This window comes from Ceratina calcarata, unplaced genomic scaffold, assembly GCF_001652005.2.
Source record: "Ceratina calcarata isolate Rehan_Ccalc_2016 unplaced genomic scaffold, ASM165200v1 scaffold151.2, whole genome shotgun sequence".
Lineage (NCBI taxonomy): Eukaryota > Metazoa > Arthropoda > Insecta > Hymenoptera > Apidae > Ceratina > Ceratina calcarata.
Window position 1 is genome coordinate 912,402 of NW_017136308.1, and position 19,057 is coordinate 931,458.

General features: G+C 35.2%; 4 protein-coding genes across 5 annotated transcripts in view; 2 read left to right on the forward strand and 2 right to left on the reverse strand.

The window, feature by feature from the left end:
• Positions 1 to 228: 228 nt before the first annotated feature.
• IFT20 (intraflagellar transport 20) lies at positions 229 to 2,126 on the reverse strand. Its single transcript, XM_018036610.2, has 3 exons — positions 1,976 to 2,126; positions 1,270 to 1,424; positions 229 to 1,120 (listed from the first exon to the last, which is right to left on the reverse strand). The coding sequence occupies exons 1-3, from the start codon at positions 2,097 to 2,099 to the stop codon at positions 1,007 to 1,009; spliced, it is 393 nt and encodes a 130-aa protein (XP_017892099.1). The 5' UTR covers positions 2,100 to 2,126; the 3' UTR covers positions 229 to 1,006.
• On the forward strand, positions 1,728 to 5,180 carry LOC108632192 (BTB/POZ domain-containing adapter for CUL3-mediated RhoA degradation protein 3). 2 transcript variants are annotated; one of them, XM_018036607.2, is made up of 5 exons: positions 1,728 to 1,862; positions 2,416 to 2,648; positions 2,801 to 3,113; positions 3,194 to 3,392; positions 3,478 to 4,670. In XM_018036607.2, the coding sequence occupies exons 2-5, from the start codon at positions 2,486 to 2,488 to the stop codon at positions 3,676 to 3,678; spliced, it is 876 nt and encodes a 291-aa protein (XP_017892096.1). In that variant the 5' UTR covers positions 1,728 to 1,862; positions 2,416 to 2,485; the 3' UTR covers positions 3,679 to 4,670. The 2 variants fall into 2 exon arrangements, with proteins under 2 accessions (XP_017892096.1, XP_017892097.1); XM_018036608.2 differs by lacking the exon at positions 1,728 to 1,862 and adding an exon at positions 5,008 to 5,180 and having other exon boundaries at positions 1,879 to 2,648; positions 3,478 to 3,716.
• Positions 5,181 to 5,416: 236 nt separating this feature from the next.
• On the reverse strand, positions 5,417 to 7,803 carry LOC108632191 (2',5'-phosphodiesterase 12). The gene is made up of 6 exons (XM_026819483.1): positions 6,815 to 7,803; positions 6,593 to 6,732; positions 6,202 to 6,488; positions 5,974 to 6,126; positions 5,777 to 5,897; positions 5,417 to 5,701 (listed from the first exon to the last, which is right to left on the reverse strand). The coding sequence occupies exons 1-6, from the start codon at positions 7,645 to 7,647 to the stop codon at positions 5,436 to 5,438; spliced, it is 1,800 nt and encodes a 599-aa protein (XP_026675284.1). The 5' UTR covers positions 7,648 to 7,803; the 3' UTR covers positions 5,417 to 5,435.
• Positions 7,804 to 7,909: 106 nt separating this feature from the next.
• Positions 7,910 to 19,057, forward strand: part of LOC113465205 (uncharacterized) — a 34,014-nt gene continuing 22,866 nt past the window's right edge. The window contains exons 1-2 of the mRNA XM_026819484.1: positions 7,910 to 7,989; positions 9,115 to 9,180. The gene's annotated coding sequence lies outside the window, so the exon portion shown is untranslated. The remainder of the gene's footprint in view (positions 7,990 to 9,114; positions 9,181 to 19,057) is intronic.

Sequence of the window (19,057 nt, forward strand, 5' to 3'; positions counted from 1 at the left end):
TTTTAAATCTTTCTTTTTAATCTCTCACACCATCGGACATTCTGTAAATTTTTAACAATTTAAAAACAGTATTGATAAAAAAAAACAATAAGATTGTAAATTAAACTTAAAGATATTTAAACACACAAACAATTTGATGTATATTGAAAGACAAACTACTTAATCATAAGGAGTATGTAAGATGAAAGTGGAAAAATGATTTAAATTATTTATTTTTAAAAGACACACTTAGTGGAAATTATTATATTTACGTCATGTGCTTACACAGTTTCTCGTCTTATATGACTAATAAAAATTCGTTTTACTACATAATTACATAAATAAGAATCATCTGAAACGACTAAACTGTAGGAACATGTTTGCAACTGTTTTTCTTACAATTTCTCATTACCATTTATTCGATCATAACATAAACACACAACACAAGCAACGATTGTCTATTTGCAAAACTTACAAAGCTTGTATTCACTAAATTAATATAGTTCTTAGATAATTAATCAATTGGTCACCAGCAAAGTTTCTAAGATTGCTTCGAGTTTTGTACTGTTATCCACATTTATATATTTGCTCATATGTAATTGCGGCTGTTAGTAAGCGATAGTTATATGAAAAAAAACCTTTACTATGAAAGAAAAGCAATTATAACTTTTACAAAAAAACAAATAACATTGTCAAAATGTTAAGTAGTACATAAATATAAATATTATAGAAACCATATGTAGGATGATTCAGGACTACTGATGTGCCTTTCTTATTCAGGGGTTGAAAACCTTCGAAATATGTGTGTACATTTGATGCCGTCTAATTAAGAAGGATTTAAACCCCGACACTATCTTAATTGCAAACTTCATCATAAACTCATGTATAAATATCTTGTTTCATAATATATGTCGCTCTAATTATTCGCTCTCACTTTACTTACACTCCTTATGGAAACATATAATCGAACATTGGATAACTGTTCAATAAAAATACTTAAAAAGCTTCAGCATACGAAATTAATACTTTAGTTCACCGATAACTGTTCGATAGTTTCTAACTGTTCTATTTCGATTTTTTTTAAGGAATCGTATTGTATACGAAGCCTCTCAAGTTCCATAGACTTCTCGACAATCTGTGCCTGTAATTAACATATATTTTATTTAACTATGCTCAGTAATGTAATATATTAAATATACATTTATCTAGCAATCCGATAAGTTTGTACAATTTTATAGAATTAGTAGTAGAATATAGAGTTAGTAGAATTAGTATTTTTATAGAATCAACCTGAATTTGTTGCTTCTGAGCATCCCTTTCTTTCGTAACTGAGCGAAGTAAATTTCGAGTTCCAATAGTTTTCATTTTCTCTTTCTCTACTTTATTTGCCATTTGATCTATCATTTGAATAAATTCTTCGGCGTTCGTGTGGAACTCAGTAATTTCTGACGAATAAATGTAATTAGCATAATAGCTTTATTTTCTGACATAATTACGTACGCAAATGTATTATTACATATGTATTTACGAAAATAGTATTTTTCATAAGTAAATTAGTTTCGACCAAAAAGGCGGTCATATATAATAATGGAGATTAGCTATTAGATTAATCAGACGTTAAAAATACTATTTTTAATGCGAATACTTTAATGGAGCCCATTTTATAATAAAGAAATTTCGAATTATCAAATAATTCGATCCTTGTAAAACCCTGATCAAAATTTTGCTCAAAGTCGGCAATATAGATGGCAGCAATTATACATATGTGCTATCTATAAGAAGCAAGGATGTGCGAGTGCGAGCCATTCATTCATACCATTTGTTTTACTCGGGGTACATTTAATAATCTTTGAAACACCACGAAGAATAAAAAACGTAACAAGGTAAGTGTATTGATAAATCTCGTGGGAATTCGTTCTTAATGAAATTATATGCGTTAAGAGAGTAAATACGCATTAATACTCCGTGTGACTGTAACCGTTCCTATGAAACTTACTCGAAATGAAATTCTGACATTCCTCTTTAAGCTTATTCGTTTGATTTGCCACCTCCGGTTCTAGTACACGAATTTTGCTTAAATCATCGATGTAAATTCCATACTTTGCTAACGGATCAGCCATTTTCTTAAATAAACAAACGATCGACTCGTAGATAGTCGCGCCTGCGCGTACTTGAATTAGTCTTCGTCTCTTCGTGCTAGTCACTCGTCAAAATGGGAGTACGATAGGGTGTATTTTTTTTCGTTGAGTCGCAAGACACAAAACAGTAGTGAGAATTGTGCTATTCAACGAGACTCGTTGCTCGTAACATTTAAGATGAAACAAATAAATGTCATATAAAATATTTTTACGTTAATAATCATATGTCGCTTGCACTGTCGTTCAAAAATCAACGCTCCGTTCTTTATCTGTTAACAATTTGGATTTTGACGTTTAGAAATCGATATCATTTTTGTTATTCAAATATTTATTGACATCAATATTGAACGCTGCGATATATTACCGTTATGTCTGGAAATCATAAAGCGGATATTAAGTATCCGTCGGAGTACGTCAAGCTCAATATCGGCGGTTCCCTACATTACACTACTTTAGGCACACTACAAAAGCATGACACTATGCTGCGTGCTATGTTTAGTGGCCGCATGGAAATTCTCACAGATCCTGAAGGTGAAAATCTTTATAACAGTTTAAGTTTATCTTAATTATGCTTGAATAATTTTTCAGACAATCATATATATTTTTTAAGTTTCTCTTGAGATTTTCTATTCCCATGTATCCTTAAAGTCGCTGCCACTACATCTCAGTTATTCAATTCACAGGTTGGATATTAATAGATAGGTGTGGAAAGCATTTTGGAACAATTTTAAATTTCTTAAGAGACGGTTCTGTTCCATTACCAGAAAGTACTACAGAGATGGCTGAATTATTGGCAGAAGCAAAGTATTATTGCATTAGTGAACTAGTGGAATCCTGTGAACAAGCGCTTCAGAAAAAAGAGAGGGAAGCTGAACCTATTTGTAGAATTCCACTTATCACTTCTCCAAAGGAAGAACAATTGTTAATTAGCAGTACTACTAAGCCTGTAGTGAAACTGCTTGTTAATAGGCATAATAACAAATATTCGTATACAAGGTGATAATACTAGTTTCATAAAAATCACAGTACACAATGAAGTAAAGAATGAATAAACATAAAAAGCCTTGTTTTTACAGTACATCAGACGACAATCTGTTAAAAAATATAGAATTGTTTGATAAAATGTCCCTTAATTTTGGTCATAGAGTATTGTTTATTAAAGATGTAATTGGCTCTAGTGAAATTTGTTGTTGGACATTTTATGGTCATGGTCGAAAAGTAGCAGAAGTCTGTTGTCACTCTATTGTTTATGCAACTGACAAGAAGCACACAAAGGTAATGTCAATTGTGTGCATGATCATAAATGTGCATGGATCAGCATCTTGAATACAAAGGAGAATAAAGATTTGATTTATAATAGGTTGAATTCCCAGAAGCCAGAATTTATGAAGAGACATTAAACATTTTGTTGTATGAACATCGAAATGGTCCCAATCAGGAATTGATGCAAGCAACGTCGTCGCGTGGCGCATCGGTCAGTGGTGCACCACCTTGCACATCAGACGAAGAAGAGGGTGAGCGCTCAGGCTTGGCTCGGCTTCGCTTCAGCAAACAAAACTGACCCACCCATACCTCCGTTAAAACACGAGCCAATATGAAGTAAGATGAGTTGAAAAGGATGCATAAACAAAATTTCATTTTTGTACATATACATATATATGCGCGCACGCCTATGCATCTACAGACGTGCAACTGTCTACATTATAGATGCATATATGTATGCGACCCTTTATACTATAAAAAGTGAACAATATCATTTCAATTGATTTCATAGTAAAGCGTCATGTTAAGTTTCGCATCACAATTTTATACTTTCTCAGTACATATCTATATATCCTGATTATTAGTCACAAATTGAAAATGATTTAATTCATTATTATTTAACATATTTCCTTTGAAATTATTCAGATTATAGGCTACAGAGATATAAAAGTAGATCATCGATCAAATATAAAAATTTGATTGTTTTTAAGAAAATGAGGATACGAAGACTATATGTTGTGCCAAATGTTTATGTCAGAGATAAAGGAAAGTGGAGGTTGCCATTCTGTGACTGATGGAATTAATTGCTATATAGTAAACAACTCCATAACAACTTTTAAGCAGTTATTTAGAATTTTAAATTGTGTATAAAATGTGCGCAACAAATGCCTGTATTGCTACTTATATTACAAGTACAATTATTATTGCTACGATTATTAATTTCGTATTTTTTTACGAAGCAAAGTCTATAATAAACAATGCATTTGCTTACATAATTCAATTGAAAAGTTCTACCAAATTGCTTAAAGGGTGATGTAGAGTTGACACTGCCAGTAAGATGAGTTTAAACTATAATTGGTTTTCCGATTTTTAAACTAATTAAATATGGATCTATTATGGGCAGGAATTATTTTATACATCATTCCAAAATATAATGCATATTGATGTTTTTTATTTAAAGCTCTAATTTATGAAAATAAGTACACTACAATTAAATGAATGCTACAAATTATTCTCTTTTAATGTGATACAAACTCCTACACGTAATAAAAGGGACCATGTATATTTCAATTTCATATACCTACAATTAGTAGGGGAATTTTCATTATATTATCCTCTAATTACTGAATTGTTGAGTTAAGAACTCATATTTTATTCTTCCGAATACAAGACAATATTTACATAAATGTATGAAAAATTAAAGAGATTTTCATAACAGGAAAAACATATTCGAAAATGACTATGGTAGTTGTAGTATAGGATATATGTTACTGTAATCAATTTTGGAAGTTGTTGAGTGTCTTGAAGCGTCAGTGTTCACGTAAATTTTATTAGTTACACTTAAGGTGGGATCCGAAACATCAGGATACCGCGGTTGGGATAAGCACATGAAAGTTACCTTTCACAGGTGCTGGCCTGGATGGCCGCGACCAGGGATCGGTGAACCCGGGACCGCCGGAATACGAGCCCCATACGCAACCATCAGAGCTACCGCGGCTCCCTAAAAAAATACTATACTTTTATATAAATGAAATCTCGAAATTGTAAATAACTAACGTGATATACACAAACATAATTCATATTTATTATAAATTGCTGTAGTTGATAGAGAATTACATAATATGTAAATTTCTCTAAATGAAATATATATTATGTTAATCAGACATAATTGTTTCAAAATTTTCAATCTTACAACGAAATCACGAATAATTCCAACTTCCTTCACTGAAATCGACATGATAGTCCGATTTTTTAGAAAAAAGTAAAGAAATAGGATGATGAAGGGAAACGTACATATGTACATTGAATTTGCTGTGTTTGTGTGTATGCATATTTTTATTTTGACCATTTTAAATCAACACACAAGGATATATGATCACTTGGAGATACCACCGATGGGAGACCAGTATACGCGGTAAGTTCTTCTTCACTTGGCATTGGTATGACTTGTTCAACTTTTAAGTGATCGGTTTGATAAAATATATAATCCAAACAACCAGAAAAGGTAGCTGTATAATTTGTATATTTTGGAGTACCACAAGCACTAGCCAAGTTCAAATCATGTTTAATAGATACATTCTTCACATGTTCTTGCACAGGACCTGTTGTAACAAAAATGTTTCACATAAATTTAAACGTTACACGTTACTACTAAGAATAGTAAAAAAATAACCAACTGGTGGTCCAATCGCAGTAGTCCTCAGGTATAAATTTCTGAGTCATTAGTTCATAAACTCCGTCTGCTGGTGTACTATTAAAGTCGCCGCAATATAAAATACTAACGTTGCAGCTGGGATTCTAAAAGATTCAATACCTTTTTGAATGAAATATATTCAACATGTACATAATAATTTAATTTTCGATAAACATTTACCTCTTCTTTCATTTTTTTGGCAAATGAATGTAAATACGCTAAGCCATAATACGATTGTAACAAACGTATATGATCCGCATCCGGCTTGAAATACAAGTGTGTATTCCCGATAATTAATATTTCAGGATTTTCTTTAGATTGCAGTGCTATCATCTATAATGTATCAAGGATTATTACAAATTATAAAAAAAGTGGTTATACTTAACAGTATGCAATTTACTTTAGTACCTGAATAATTGTGTTTCTGTTCATAAAGATTTCTTTGACATTGGTATTTTCAATTTTAGACCAAAGAGTATTAAATTTTTCTAGATTTATACCTTGCGACATAACGCTATAATTACAGATCAGTTTGTTGAACCTTTCTCGGTTGTAAAATATTGCCAGGCCTTCACGCATGTCGTTCTTTAGATTAAGAACGCCATCATAATTCAATTCATTTAATGACATCATCAAATCATTTGTATAAACCTTGCTGTCCACTTCTTGTAGACATATTATATCAGAATTAAATCCTACAGAAATGTATTATTATTAATCTATCTTCTTTCATTGTATAATAAAATAATAAATATGCAGTACTGATTATGAAAAATAAAAAATAGTATTAAGAAAATACCTATCAGTTCCTTAAGAATTAATAATTTTCTGTAATCCATAGATAATGCATACTGAGGGCAGTATGGATACAAGGTATCCTTGGATAAAGAGGTTTCTGAATATAAATTGGCTAATATATTGTAGGATGTTACTCTGAAACTAAAATATCACTTTTCTAGCATTCTTCCTCCTACATAAATTTTATTTCTTACATAGATATTTAGAAGTTAATGTTACATACCTTTTACCAGACAATTTCTCATTAGTAAATGCATGTCTGGTATCAAAAGGGCATGGACCAGGCCCAATCTGTACTATATCATTTGATACAATCTCTACTATAGGCCCACATTGTGTATTATTTCTGGGTACACAAGATACTTTTAATCTATGTCCCAAGTCAGATTTCTTAGGAAGATACAAGAAACCTTCTCCCACGTGTATCCAGTCTCTTGTTTTATTTTTATACCAATTGAAAGTCGATTTTGTTTTATCTATATTTGTTCCTTCCAATTTGGAAGGGTAAGTTGGAAAATCAATCAAGATACTTGAAGGTAGTTCTATTTTAGTGATAAAGGGTACATTTTGCTTCAATACATATTCTGTATCAAAAATAATTAATTTTACATCTGATGAACTTTCTAAAATTGACTTACAAGGTAGTTCACCATTAAGAACAACTTGATCTTTTACAAATCTGATCCTATTGTTTTCAACATTGTTTTCTGGGATTTCTACAGGAGTTTCGTCTTTCTTCTGTCTTTTTTTCTTTCGATTAACTTTTTTCATCAGAAAGTTGCTAATGTTTTTATCAATTCTCTGAAGAAAATTATTTATTGGCTCGTCCACTTGCCTCTCAAAATTAAAGTTCCTGTCAATGTTTAATTCAGGATTTGCATAACGAAGCGACATCTCAAACTTTTTGCTTCCTTCCTCGTAAAGTACAATAGCTTCATTCATTTTTAATCGGAACACTGCTTGCGAGTAACGTTTAAAAAGATGTGGATGTATCTTCGAAAGTGGTGCAAAGGGTGTTAAACACTTTAAATAAAAACTACGCATTAATATTGACATTTTACAGGAACATGATTTCTACACGTTTAGACGATCTTCTTGGCTTCACGCGTCAAATGAAATATTTAATGTACGTTAATAAATAGTACATGTGCTAAACCACTTAACCTCAACTACCAAACTCTTTCTTCTTTACGACGAATAACATGTTCACACTTACACGCTCTTCACACTCACGAATGACTCACACTGTTCACAATTCGAGATTGATAGAGCGCCATCTGACAAACATATTTGTGTGATTAAATGTTATCGAAATTCACAAAAGCAGAAAGTACTTAATTTCCTCTCTGGTAAAAGTTATTAATCGTTCTAGAGATGAACTTGTGTAAAATCATACAGGTATGTTTCTAAAATTATTATGGTTTAATGTATATTTAGATGTATTCATATGAAAAACGTAGGCGACAATAATGTAACGCGATATGATCAACACAATTATTGCATTACTAATACATGTTTAATAAGGTTGATATTGATATTTCTAATAATAAGATTAGTACTAGTTCCGATAAAATGAAGTAATTCTTTACTTTCACTAATTAAGATGTAGTACTTTTAAATCAATATAATCCTAAGATATTTCTAAAATTTTGATCACTATGTTTCGTCCATACATAAAAACACACAATGCATATGAAAAGTGTGATAAAATTACAGTACGGTAGATTAAACTACAAAGTGAAATGGACGCGAGAAAGCTTGAGTAATTAAGTGTATCGTGATTGAATGCAAAACGATGTTTTACATTATTTGCCAAATTGCTCAACATGCACGGTGCATCAGACCACCTGCCTTCAAGCAGATGCCGTGGTGCACAGATTTTTTATTTATTTCTTCTGCTTAATACCGAGATTACAGTAATGAGAATGTAGGACAGAGAAATTTTACTCTGCATTTGTGAACTTTTCGGCTACACGTTTACCCAGCGAATTCATTATACTACCGAAACTTTATTGACAATAATTTTTTCAATTCTATCTCAGATCCGAGAATATGCCAATAATAAATTCCAGTCATTCCTTTTTTTAATAAACGGCTGTATACGGTCAGATTCAAATTTTTTCTCGCTTACATAAGTAGTCGAAACTGGTTTTTAAACCCTCGTTTTCACTATCGCCAATTTATCGAATTGTTGCGTTTACTTTTATATGTACATTCAATGTAAAAGTCAGTTTCTTTCTCTTTCAATTTAATTAGTGCAATTAATTAAGGCAACTCTCGTTGATACTGCATTATATGACAGTAGCTCCATTCAGGCATAGTACGGTTTCAATTTTCGAATTGATTGCATTGTTTTATCGTGCGTTACACTTATTAAACAGTAACAATCACTTAGAAACTATTGATTGTACTGTTATCATTAGAGTATTTATTACGTCTCGATCGACAACAAGAATTATTCCACCGTTGCGGTACATTGTGTTGTCATCGTCGTCATGACACTTTTTTTCTGTTCCTGTGTAGGAGTCGAATAAATTATGTAAAATGCTGAGAAGCTGCGTAACAGATCATTGGGTGTCCGAACAAATGGTAATGCCGATTGTATTACAACTACGCCACGCCTTGAATTTTATTTACATCCTCTACCTTTGCATAAGGATGTATTATTTATTTTATACATCGCAAAAATTTCTTAAACTTCTCTGTTCGGGATATTTGCCTGGTCTTAACTTTGGATAAAACTATAATATATTAATCGGCTTATATGTAGTTCAAATCTGCAACTTTATAGGGGCATAAATTTTTCTTCTCGGTCACAGTCAGTCATTTTTACATTTTAATAACATTCATGTTACCGCGACACGACTATGAATTGACCAGATCCAGGCACTTACGAGAGCTGGTGTCGACTTTATCTAGAAAGGCCCACTTCATTTGAATATCGCATGATTCATTTGAGAAGCGATCATTCCTTCGAGGGAGTACTCGTCAAAGTCAAAGGTGGATCGTAAGGACATTAACGAACATTTACGAGTGGGTCAACGCTTCTTATGGTCAGCACAGGTCGAAGCAGGTTAACGGCGACCCGTTCTCGTTATTCACCTCTTCCTTTTCTCCTACTGGTGTCTATGGTGTTCGTTCTAAGACACGACCGACACTCTCTAATCGTTTACTCTTACGCAATTCAGATCCATGCTAAAACAAGCTGCTATTAATTAATCTCACGACCATTAGAGATGATCAGAGATACTAATATTAATAATGACTTTGAATAAAAAATCGTCCTTTTTATTTTTAAACAATTATATTAAAAATTTGATGATATTGTCTGTCGTCTGGTTTTATTCATAGATGCAGAAAACTTTTGTGCTGCCTATCAAAATACAGATGTATCAATTCGCGACAAAACGGTCCACAGATCGATCAGCTGATTAATGTATCCGTTGATTCGATGGTAGAAAGAAAATCCTTGCTCTAATTCTCCACTGCGGTAATACACAGTGTTTGTTCATCACGTACAACCGGTTCCAATTAATATCGTCTCGGTTGCGGTGGCTCCTGGCGTCGGTAATAAACTTCTTTCCCTTTCTCTCTCCCTCCAATGATGAACGTAAGTACGTATATAGGTACTTACATGTACGTAAGTGCAACGTGAAGTTCATCGGGTCGATACCAGCTTACTAACGTATCATCAGACACCCTCGGGTGACACGAGGGAAAAGTAATGTCTGGCCAGTCTCCTCTCTCATCTGAGAGACCGCTTCTTGCGTTTAAATTCCCGCATTAACAGAAATGCCAGAAGCATTCCCAATCTAATTTGACGCTTATCCATATCTATGTAACGTTCATTCGGAGCAAATATGTATATCTTTCACTCTCGATGATGAGAACTTCTTAACATTTACCAGGAATGCAATTTATGTCTCTTGGCCAGCAGTCTAGTAAGCCTTCTGGATCCTTTGACTATTAACCGAGATTTTGCTATCGATTTCTTCGCTTTGAATAATCCAGTCGCTTGCTAGACACACCAGAGAAATCCAGGATAATTAGAAGCGAAAGTAATGTCATCTTTAAAATACCGAATGCGTGTGCGGTTCTTTATAATCTACTTAATTTCATAGTGTAACATTTTGACCGATGTCATGAATAGAATAGATATATGAACAATTGAACAATTGAAGGGTATTAGTTTCAACGAGAACGATGATTTCACTGCGACGATCGTTTCGACAATTCCAATTTCGTTGAACAATAGTCTTCATAGAATCAATTATAATGAATAATCGTTCGTTGGCAAAGTGTCCTGTGCACCGAGTGGATAGCATTTTCAATGCTAATACATAGACTAATCCATACGTGTATATTTAGATATGCATCTCGCATGCATATGGATGCCTTTATACGTGTATTCATTAGAAGAAAGAAAGCTGGCTACCATTCATGAATTCATATTCATTCATCGAGTCACCGTTCGATAACAGATATCGTTTCGTATAATTGGACAAATCAATAATGAAAGTTAAACGCGTTAATCCATACTTAAGATTTAACTTACGAAAATTGAAACGTTCTACAGAAATACTTTTCACTTTGGCTGGATTACAATGTTTTATTATATCTATTAACTCCTTATTTTTCATTGTTTCGAAACATTTGAAATTTAATATATTTTCCATAGTAAAAGAATGTTAACTAGCAAAAGTAAAACGGCACGGTTCTCAAAGGGAAGGGTATCTTTAAGATCTCGTAAATTCTATCGTATGGTCCACTTATCTTAACATCTTCGTCCTCTCAAAGAAACGAAATTCCATCCTCACCATTTGTTCTAAGCTCGTGAACCCGTAATCCACATTTAGAACATGACACGGTTCGGTTTAATTAACTACAGCCACAATTTACAGGGTGTTAGGTACCTTTTCAGTTTTCTCAGCTTCTTCTTTCGTAACCCTTTCCCATGATCTCTCCTTTCTGCGGGCCACGGGCATTCAATAAAACACAGATCTTAATAGCTTGAAACAATTAACTCGGATGAGTGTGCTCTAGGGCTCTGAAGCTGGGCAACGCAACGGTCTTTAAGATCTTCTAGGAAGCTCACGTTTATCAAGCGGCTCTATTACCGAGTTGAATCGCCAACGTTCTACTCGCAGTCCACGTTTAATTAGTCACCACGTGGAACGTTTTATCCTGCGCTCCCTTATCAGAACAGTGACATGAGGTGGTAGAGAATCTCTATTGTTCTCGTTTAAATCACTTTTCTGAGACTATATAGTTATCTATTGAGTCATTTCAATAAAAGTAATTGGAGAACGATAGCGTGGAGAGGAAGAAACGGATTGAAATATTGCAAGTTTCCTTTTCTGGTTCAGATTAATAGTCTGACCGGTGACAGGCCGCATTAATTGAACAATCGTTGCGGTATTGAACAAATCAATTTCGTCTTAAATGAGGAATGGTCAGCAGCCAGCGGAAATAATTTATTAATTATACCATCCGTGGTAAATTGCGGCGAAAAAAGGGCATAAGTACGGGTGTCCTTTCACTCCGCGAACACCTTGACATTTTCTGAGCCATGAGACGCGATGGAAAGTCGTCAACTCACTTCTCTCACTCGTCTTCTTCAAAACGCCACCCTCCGTATCTTATTATGACGTTATATGCGTTAGATGGAGTAAAAATAATAAAAATACATATTTAGATGTCGAGGATCCAATTTGTCCAAGTTTTAATTAGGCTACAAGGATTGGAATTAAAGGAAATTACCTGACCATTTGAATCTAAGATGCAATCTCTACTACTAAATTAAGGACTGAATGTCCGATAATCTCAGATCGGTATAATTAAGTTTTCTTTATATTAGAACGTTAAAGACGTGTGCGTGTATCTAAATACACTTAGTCGTTTAATGAAATGGTATTTGCATTGCTAAATACTGTCATTACGGTCCAAGCAGGTATTTATGCAAAGACCATACAAGAGTTCCGATACTTGTACGATCTTCTGCGTATAATGTCGATATTAGAAAGTCAATGAACTCGAGCGAAATTTGACAGTGAATTATTTGTAGATCCTCAAAATGCAGATCCTGAATATTGATTATTCGTTGGGGAACAAACTTTTCCTTGGTAATAGCATGGTCCGACGTAAACTAGCAAAAATTTACGACCTATTACCGAAACATGACGACGGTTGAAGGAACGAAACCGGCTTTATGTGTCAGCCATAAAACGATTAGCACGCGTCAATACCTGCTAGATAGTTATCGTAGAATTATTCCTCATCTTTGAACGATGATTACAAAGTAACGCAACTAATTGCTTTACTAATAAGCAGTCATTTGTATCTCAAGGCTGATCAACGAAATCAACTTAAACTGATCGTAAATGTTCTCCTCGCCACGACAAAGCGACATTCTATTCGATATAATCTTTATATCACAGTTGACAGTTAGTTTCAAGAATCGCGATAACATTAAACTCGACGAACATTTATGGAACAGTAATTTCCGTTCCGAGGGCATCTCTTTTGAAGAGAGAATCTCTGTAACATTTCTGAACCAACTCGGGTATGCAAATTAAGTTGTAAATTGATTTGGTGCCGCAGTAATTCCCGAGCCGGTCATTTGTAACTGTGTAGTGGTTTGTGAATCAACAATTTGAGAACATAACTCATTCAGCCGAAACCAGAATAACTCTCTCGTTTACGAAATAAATAAATCGCAAATTAAAGAAAGTTATTAACCAGTCATAATTCAGGTTGACTCGAAACTTGCACCGTTTAGCCAGTAAAAATAGGTGAGTCTTCTCCACAACAGATGGTGAGATCATCTTGTTGATGTCGCGTATCAAGTCCCTTGGGAGAAATAACTAACGCCGTTGACAGCGGAGGAGCACGTTTTCGCGTCCATGTTAAGCCTGTTTGAACGTTTTTCGTGCAATTTCTCGGTAGATCGGTAGATCGCATTCTCCGGAATCGCGTAAACGCACGGCGATACAAGTGACTCCTCTGTGACTTATACGAGCGTTTGACCCAATATTATCATGGACAGTTGACGAGGTGAACGTTTCACTCTACGTGGCCGGAGCTTTCCTTTAAATTCCGATTCGATATAATTTTATTTATTTTATTCGATCGCGATATAAATTACAATCTGCTAGTTTTTGTTATTAAAAATCATGTTATTTAAACTAACTAAATAGGGCGGAGTTGAACAACACGTGTAATTTCTTCATGACTCAGTCTCTTCCCATCTCACAATAAACGGAATTTGTAATAAAGCGAGCTGAAGGGTCATCATTTCCTTACCTGTCCCGGGGCTCTCGAGATCTCTGGGTGCCGCACTCATCCACGCTTGTGTAGATCTTCGTCAGGGGATCGAGAGATAATAATCCGAGGTCAAACCGTGTCCACATGTAGTGTATGCGCCAGCATATCTTTTCTCCGGGATGAGCGAACGGTGAACTTGTTTCCTCGAGAGAAAATATGGACCGGGGAATGCGATGCGTGACTTAACTACGTGGTAATAAGCCCCGGTCGCAGAGTTACGATATCGGCGGTGCTGCGCCGGGAATAAAATGCCGAAATGATTTTTACTCGCGGTGCAACAATTCCGTACGTTGGATTTCTTGCGGTGAAAGTCATCGGTCGTAAATTACCCGTGGGTTTAATCATCCGGGCCGGGCGTCGGTATGCCAAAAAATGGATGGAATTAAAGGCGGACTACGGCTCGGATGCAGCTCGATGGACTTGATTGTCGAGGATTTTCTCTTGGAATTCGTTGATCTGCAAGAGAACAACGGTGTCTCCTTACCGGTGAAGCGACACTCGTTCAAGTGCAAAGCAAAGAAAACTCTCGTGGTGGTCCCTCGTTACGATACCGATTTATTCGGTTGCACAATGTGTAATTAACGGACCCCGACATCAGTTTCCTGACACGCTGCACACTCTTTTCTTCTCAATAAACCTTACCTTCATCGTTAACATACTTTGATATAATTACCAGACGTAATACTAAAATGCTTTAATTTAATAATGCAGAAGTAACACCATATTTTTCGATCACTGTTTCAAAACTTGATCCTTAAGAAAAATGGATCCTCAAAAATGTTCAAAGTACAATATAAGTAATTATCAGAAAGAACGGATCAGTGGAATTGATGTATCGACTGTCATGATTCAAAGAAAATCGAAAGTAAACTTGTAGCATTGGTCTGATATAATTTGTCTGATGGCTGTCATCAAACTTTCGTTGGACCCTCATAAATATTCCTTGCGGCGATACTTATTTTTTTTTTACTTGTTACACGTTTCATGTAACTTTCTGGCCTCTGGTAATATAAAGTCTTCATTTTATTGTCACTATGTTAAGGAATGTGAATACTCAGAAAGTATAATCTGCAGTCAAACAAAAGGAAGAGAAAAAAATATAAAGGAAAAAGAATATAAACGATTAATCACGTCTAATAATTTGTCTAACGATTACGAGTTCTCTATTTAATAGCTGATAACAGACATGATAGGTGCACTGTTAAAAAACGATAGTAGAAATGATAGAGAACAGATGATAAGGAGGATAAACATGAAGAAACTCTAGCGAACGAACTCGTTAGGGGAACGTGTAATAGCAGTTCGAAGATCGGTACGTGCTATGTATTTCATGTCCGACATGCAAATCGATTCTTTCAACACTTTTTCTCGGACGCACGTAAGGATCCGGGGCGAGGCAAGTCCCCTTGGGTAACCACGGCGAACTGGTTTTAAACATAATATTTGGTCTGGCGTTCTCGCGGTCTGGAGATATTTATTACGTGAACACGACGAAATTATCGGCGACAAACGCGTCGGTTTCCTTCGGGTACACCAAGGCTACCTATCGGGGTGATGCCACGCGATGTTAATCGCGGTGAAAACGAGCCAGTACCTTAATGTACCGTCCAGAATTCTTGAACGAGGACATATATACTGCAGTGTTGGAAAACAAACGCATTACCACCTTTTTTAAATATGTAAGTCGAGTATACGTGTATAATACTTAACGCTTCTTCCCGATAAGTCGAAGAGCGCCGTCATGTAGATTATAGATCATGTGTACTCAAACTTCCGGATTTTATTATAGTCAAAAGATATACGTAAAGAAATAACGTTGTATTTTTTTTGGACTTAATTGTTGCGGACTAGTTGTAGATGAAAAAAAAAACATGACTGGTATTTCTATGACGCCAAATTCGCGTATCAGATCCAAACCCCTTTCGTATGTACAAGTAGAATATAATATTCATTGTACATATGTATATACATGTATGAAACGAGGTCGTTCGATTATATTCAACGACTGCTTGAACTTGATCCATTAGGATTGTGCAACGTGTCGTAGGTGCGTATGCTACTCGTTTTACCGTAGCTCATAAGTCAGTTTAAAAAGCGTGTGACGTAAATGGACCATTCGCAATATCCTCGCCAGGTTTGATACTCATTTTCGACGTTCGAACTTTCACGTCGTCCCTGCTTTCTTCTGTATTCTTTTCCTTTTTTTCTCATTGCAATCTAACATGACCCAATGAATTAGCTGATTGACAAATCTGTGGCTTGCCTAAAATTTTCGGTCATGGGAAGGACAATTAATTTTCTAAGAGAGGAGACAATTGGAATATATGAGATCTATATCAACTTCGAATGAATAATTAGATTGTTGTCAGAGGTGGACATGCGTAACGAACTACGGATATTATCTGGAGAAGGTGAATTGGTTAATTTAACGAGAGCAGATAGCTGTGGAAAATAACTTGGCTCTGTTCGGGAATCGAAACGTGATAATAAGATCTGATAATAAATAGCCTTGTCCCCATATTGCCTATTTACATATATTGTGATCGAGTTTGATTCATGGAGTATTAACATGGTAAAAATAAACCTTAACGGAGCAGAAGGAGTAACATTAAAATAGCTGCCATGTTCAGTGCTATTGATTGGCTGTGATAGAAATCGAAGATAATGCTTTTATTAGTCGAGATTATTAACCCTTCAATGACGCGCTGTCTTTTCGAACTACAAGTAAATAATAAATTAAGCTTGTCACAATGGCATGAATCTGCAGTTACTTGTTGGGGCTGTGGTGGAAAACTCAATGAATAGATGCAAATTCATTGACTAAAGCCGGAATAAGTAACAACAAGCGTGTGGCAACTGTTTTTAGCATAAACGATCGAGTAGAAAAAATCTTTCACGCGCAGATCTGTTCGTTTTCGCTCACGTAAAACCCTAATTATCATCAATTCGTATGAGACACGTAGTACAGATTTTTCACTCTAAAACTGGTCGGTCAGGTTCCATCGGGTTTTCTCTCCGATCGAACCGAGTTTAGGAGGTCAGTGTGTGATCCTCAAAGCTGAAACGAATGCGCGGTACGGCGTAGTGCAACCAGATCGTGTGTTCACGATGGCGTTTTCATAGATAGATACTTAGATAGATTCTCCAGTTAGGCGAGTGTGTGCCATTTCAGGTTTGGATCACGAACCGGCGAGAACGTCGACCTTAAAAACAGATACGAGAGGAACACCGCCACGGTGACTCACGGATTCGTTCGCGTGCCATGGGATACTAATTAATTTTCAGAAGAATTACCGAGGGGCTTTCGCGAGATAGCCTGGAGATAGCCCATCTCTAACCGCGCTTCCGCGTATCCTTTGTTTTCGCTTTATTTGCGATTTTGAATTAGTCGAGTCATCGCGGTCATCAGGGATGAACAATTCAGATTATTTAACCGAGTGTAAAGTTCCTTACAGTTAATCTGTGTACCTGGTACATACTGGCTCCTGCGGTTGGTCAAACACTTCTTAATAGCGTACGGTCTATCATGAACTATTAATTTGTAATTTGTAATTTAAGTGAAAATAATGATGGAAAAAGAACTTTAAATAATAACATATTTATGATTTATATATCTTATATCACTCGTACGATCGTACGATCTAATGCAACCATCAGAATATTTAGTATTACTATTACAAAAGATCAGTCTTCTAAAGTGAAAGTTAGAAATGCATGATCTTAATTTACCCGTTTCAAGTAAAATACGATTATGCGAGTAGCTCTGATGCAAGTTATGAAAAAAGCAATTTATTAATTAACGTGTTTCCCTGTTCCTTTCACTGATTGTACAATCGCAGAAACATCGCAACGCATCTTACACTTTGTATTTATATAGGTTTTTCTGCGAAGAGTATCAACTGCATCAAGTGATTCAACTTATCCTGCTTTCATACCTAGAAAAATAGGCTAGCAAAAAATGAGATAAAGAATCGGCTTTCGTCGATGAAAGCGTCTTCTTTCTTCCGTGTGTGCAGCATGTACAGAGAGCATGAAGAAAATGAAACACAAGGAGAAAACCGTTAAATAATTTTTCTATCCCTTGTACTATAATAAAACACGAATCTGGACATGTATCCAACACGCTTCTCGGTTTCAAGCGTGACTGTGAAAATCATCGATCTTCTCTAATTATACATTTAGCTTAAAACGCCAATCCAATGGAGTTGTGCATGGTAATCGTTATATCACGGTAATTAAGAACATCATTGACCGAAGCGTACGCGAAGGGAACAATTCGTGGCAGAAAATTCTCGGCAGATAATCGTTCGATTGATCGAACGATTAATAATTATTCGCTATGGACGTTGAATGATAGTAGAAATTGCGGTGAAAGCCGGACGAATTGACAATACATCATACGCGGAATATTATAGATCTTCCTATTTCCATATCACCGATATGTACATAGATAGATTTTTTTCGAAACCGTGGCCACACTTATTCAAGATAAACCTATGCGTCCGTCGGCAAATATTAGTTCACTGTTGCTCGGGCTTCTCCTAAAAACATTTTACAGAGATTTCTCAAACATTTTTATATATTCTCGGAAGATGAAGTGGCCGAATAAGTAGATGGATATTGGATCCACTTCGAATTCCACGCTGATTAAATATTATTTCTGCTAAATTATGGTTTTGGCACTTATGTTAACACCCTTTTTTATTTCTCGCAAAAAAGTCCATAAATAATATTTGAAAAAATCTACTTGTTATATATTTCGACAAGCATCTTGAGACTGTATACATAATTAAAACGGATGGATCTGTGTCTGTTGAATTAGATTCCTATTTATTTTCAAATCACTGGATTATATTTTTGAAGAAAATTCTTAAGCAGAATTTCTCGCCTTCTTACCAAGTCCCACATATTAATTAGCTTTTGTCCTCGTTCCGTCGTTAGTTTCGTGTTATTTAGAAATATTTCCACCGGAGTTTGGTCTTGAGAGTCCATAGAAGGAGTTTTCTAGCATCGGAACGGGATAGTTCGAGTAAGGTAGCTTGGAGTGGTCAACAAATCACAAATAAATATCTCTTGGATGTACTCTACCGGAATAGAACCGTTTAACGGAGCTTTCAGCAAACACCGGAGTGAACCTAGGCCC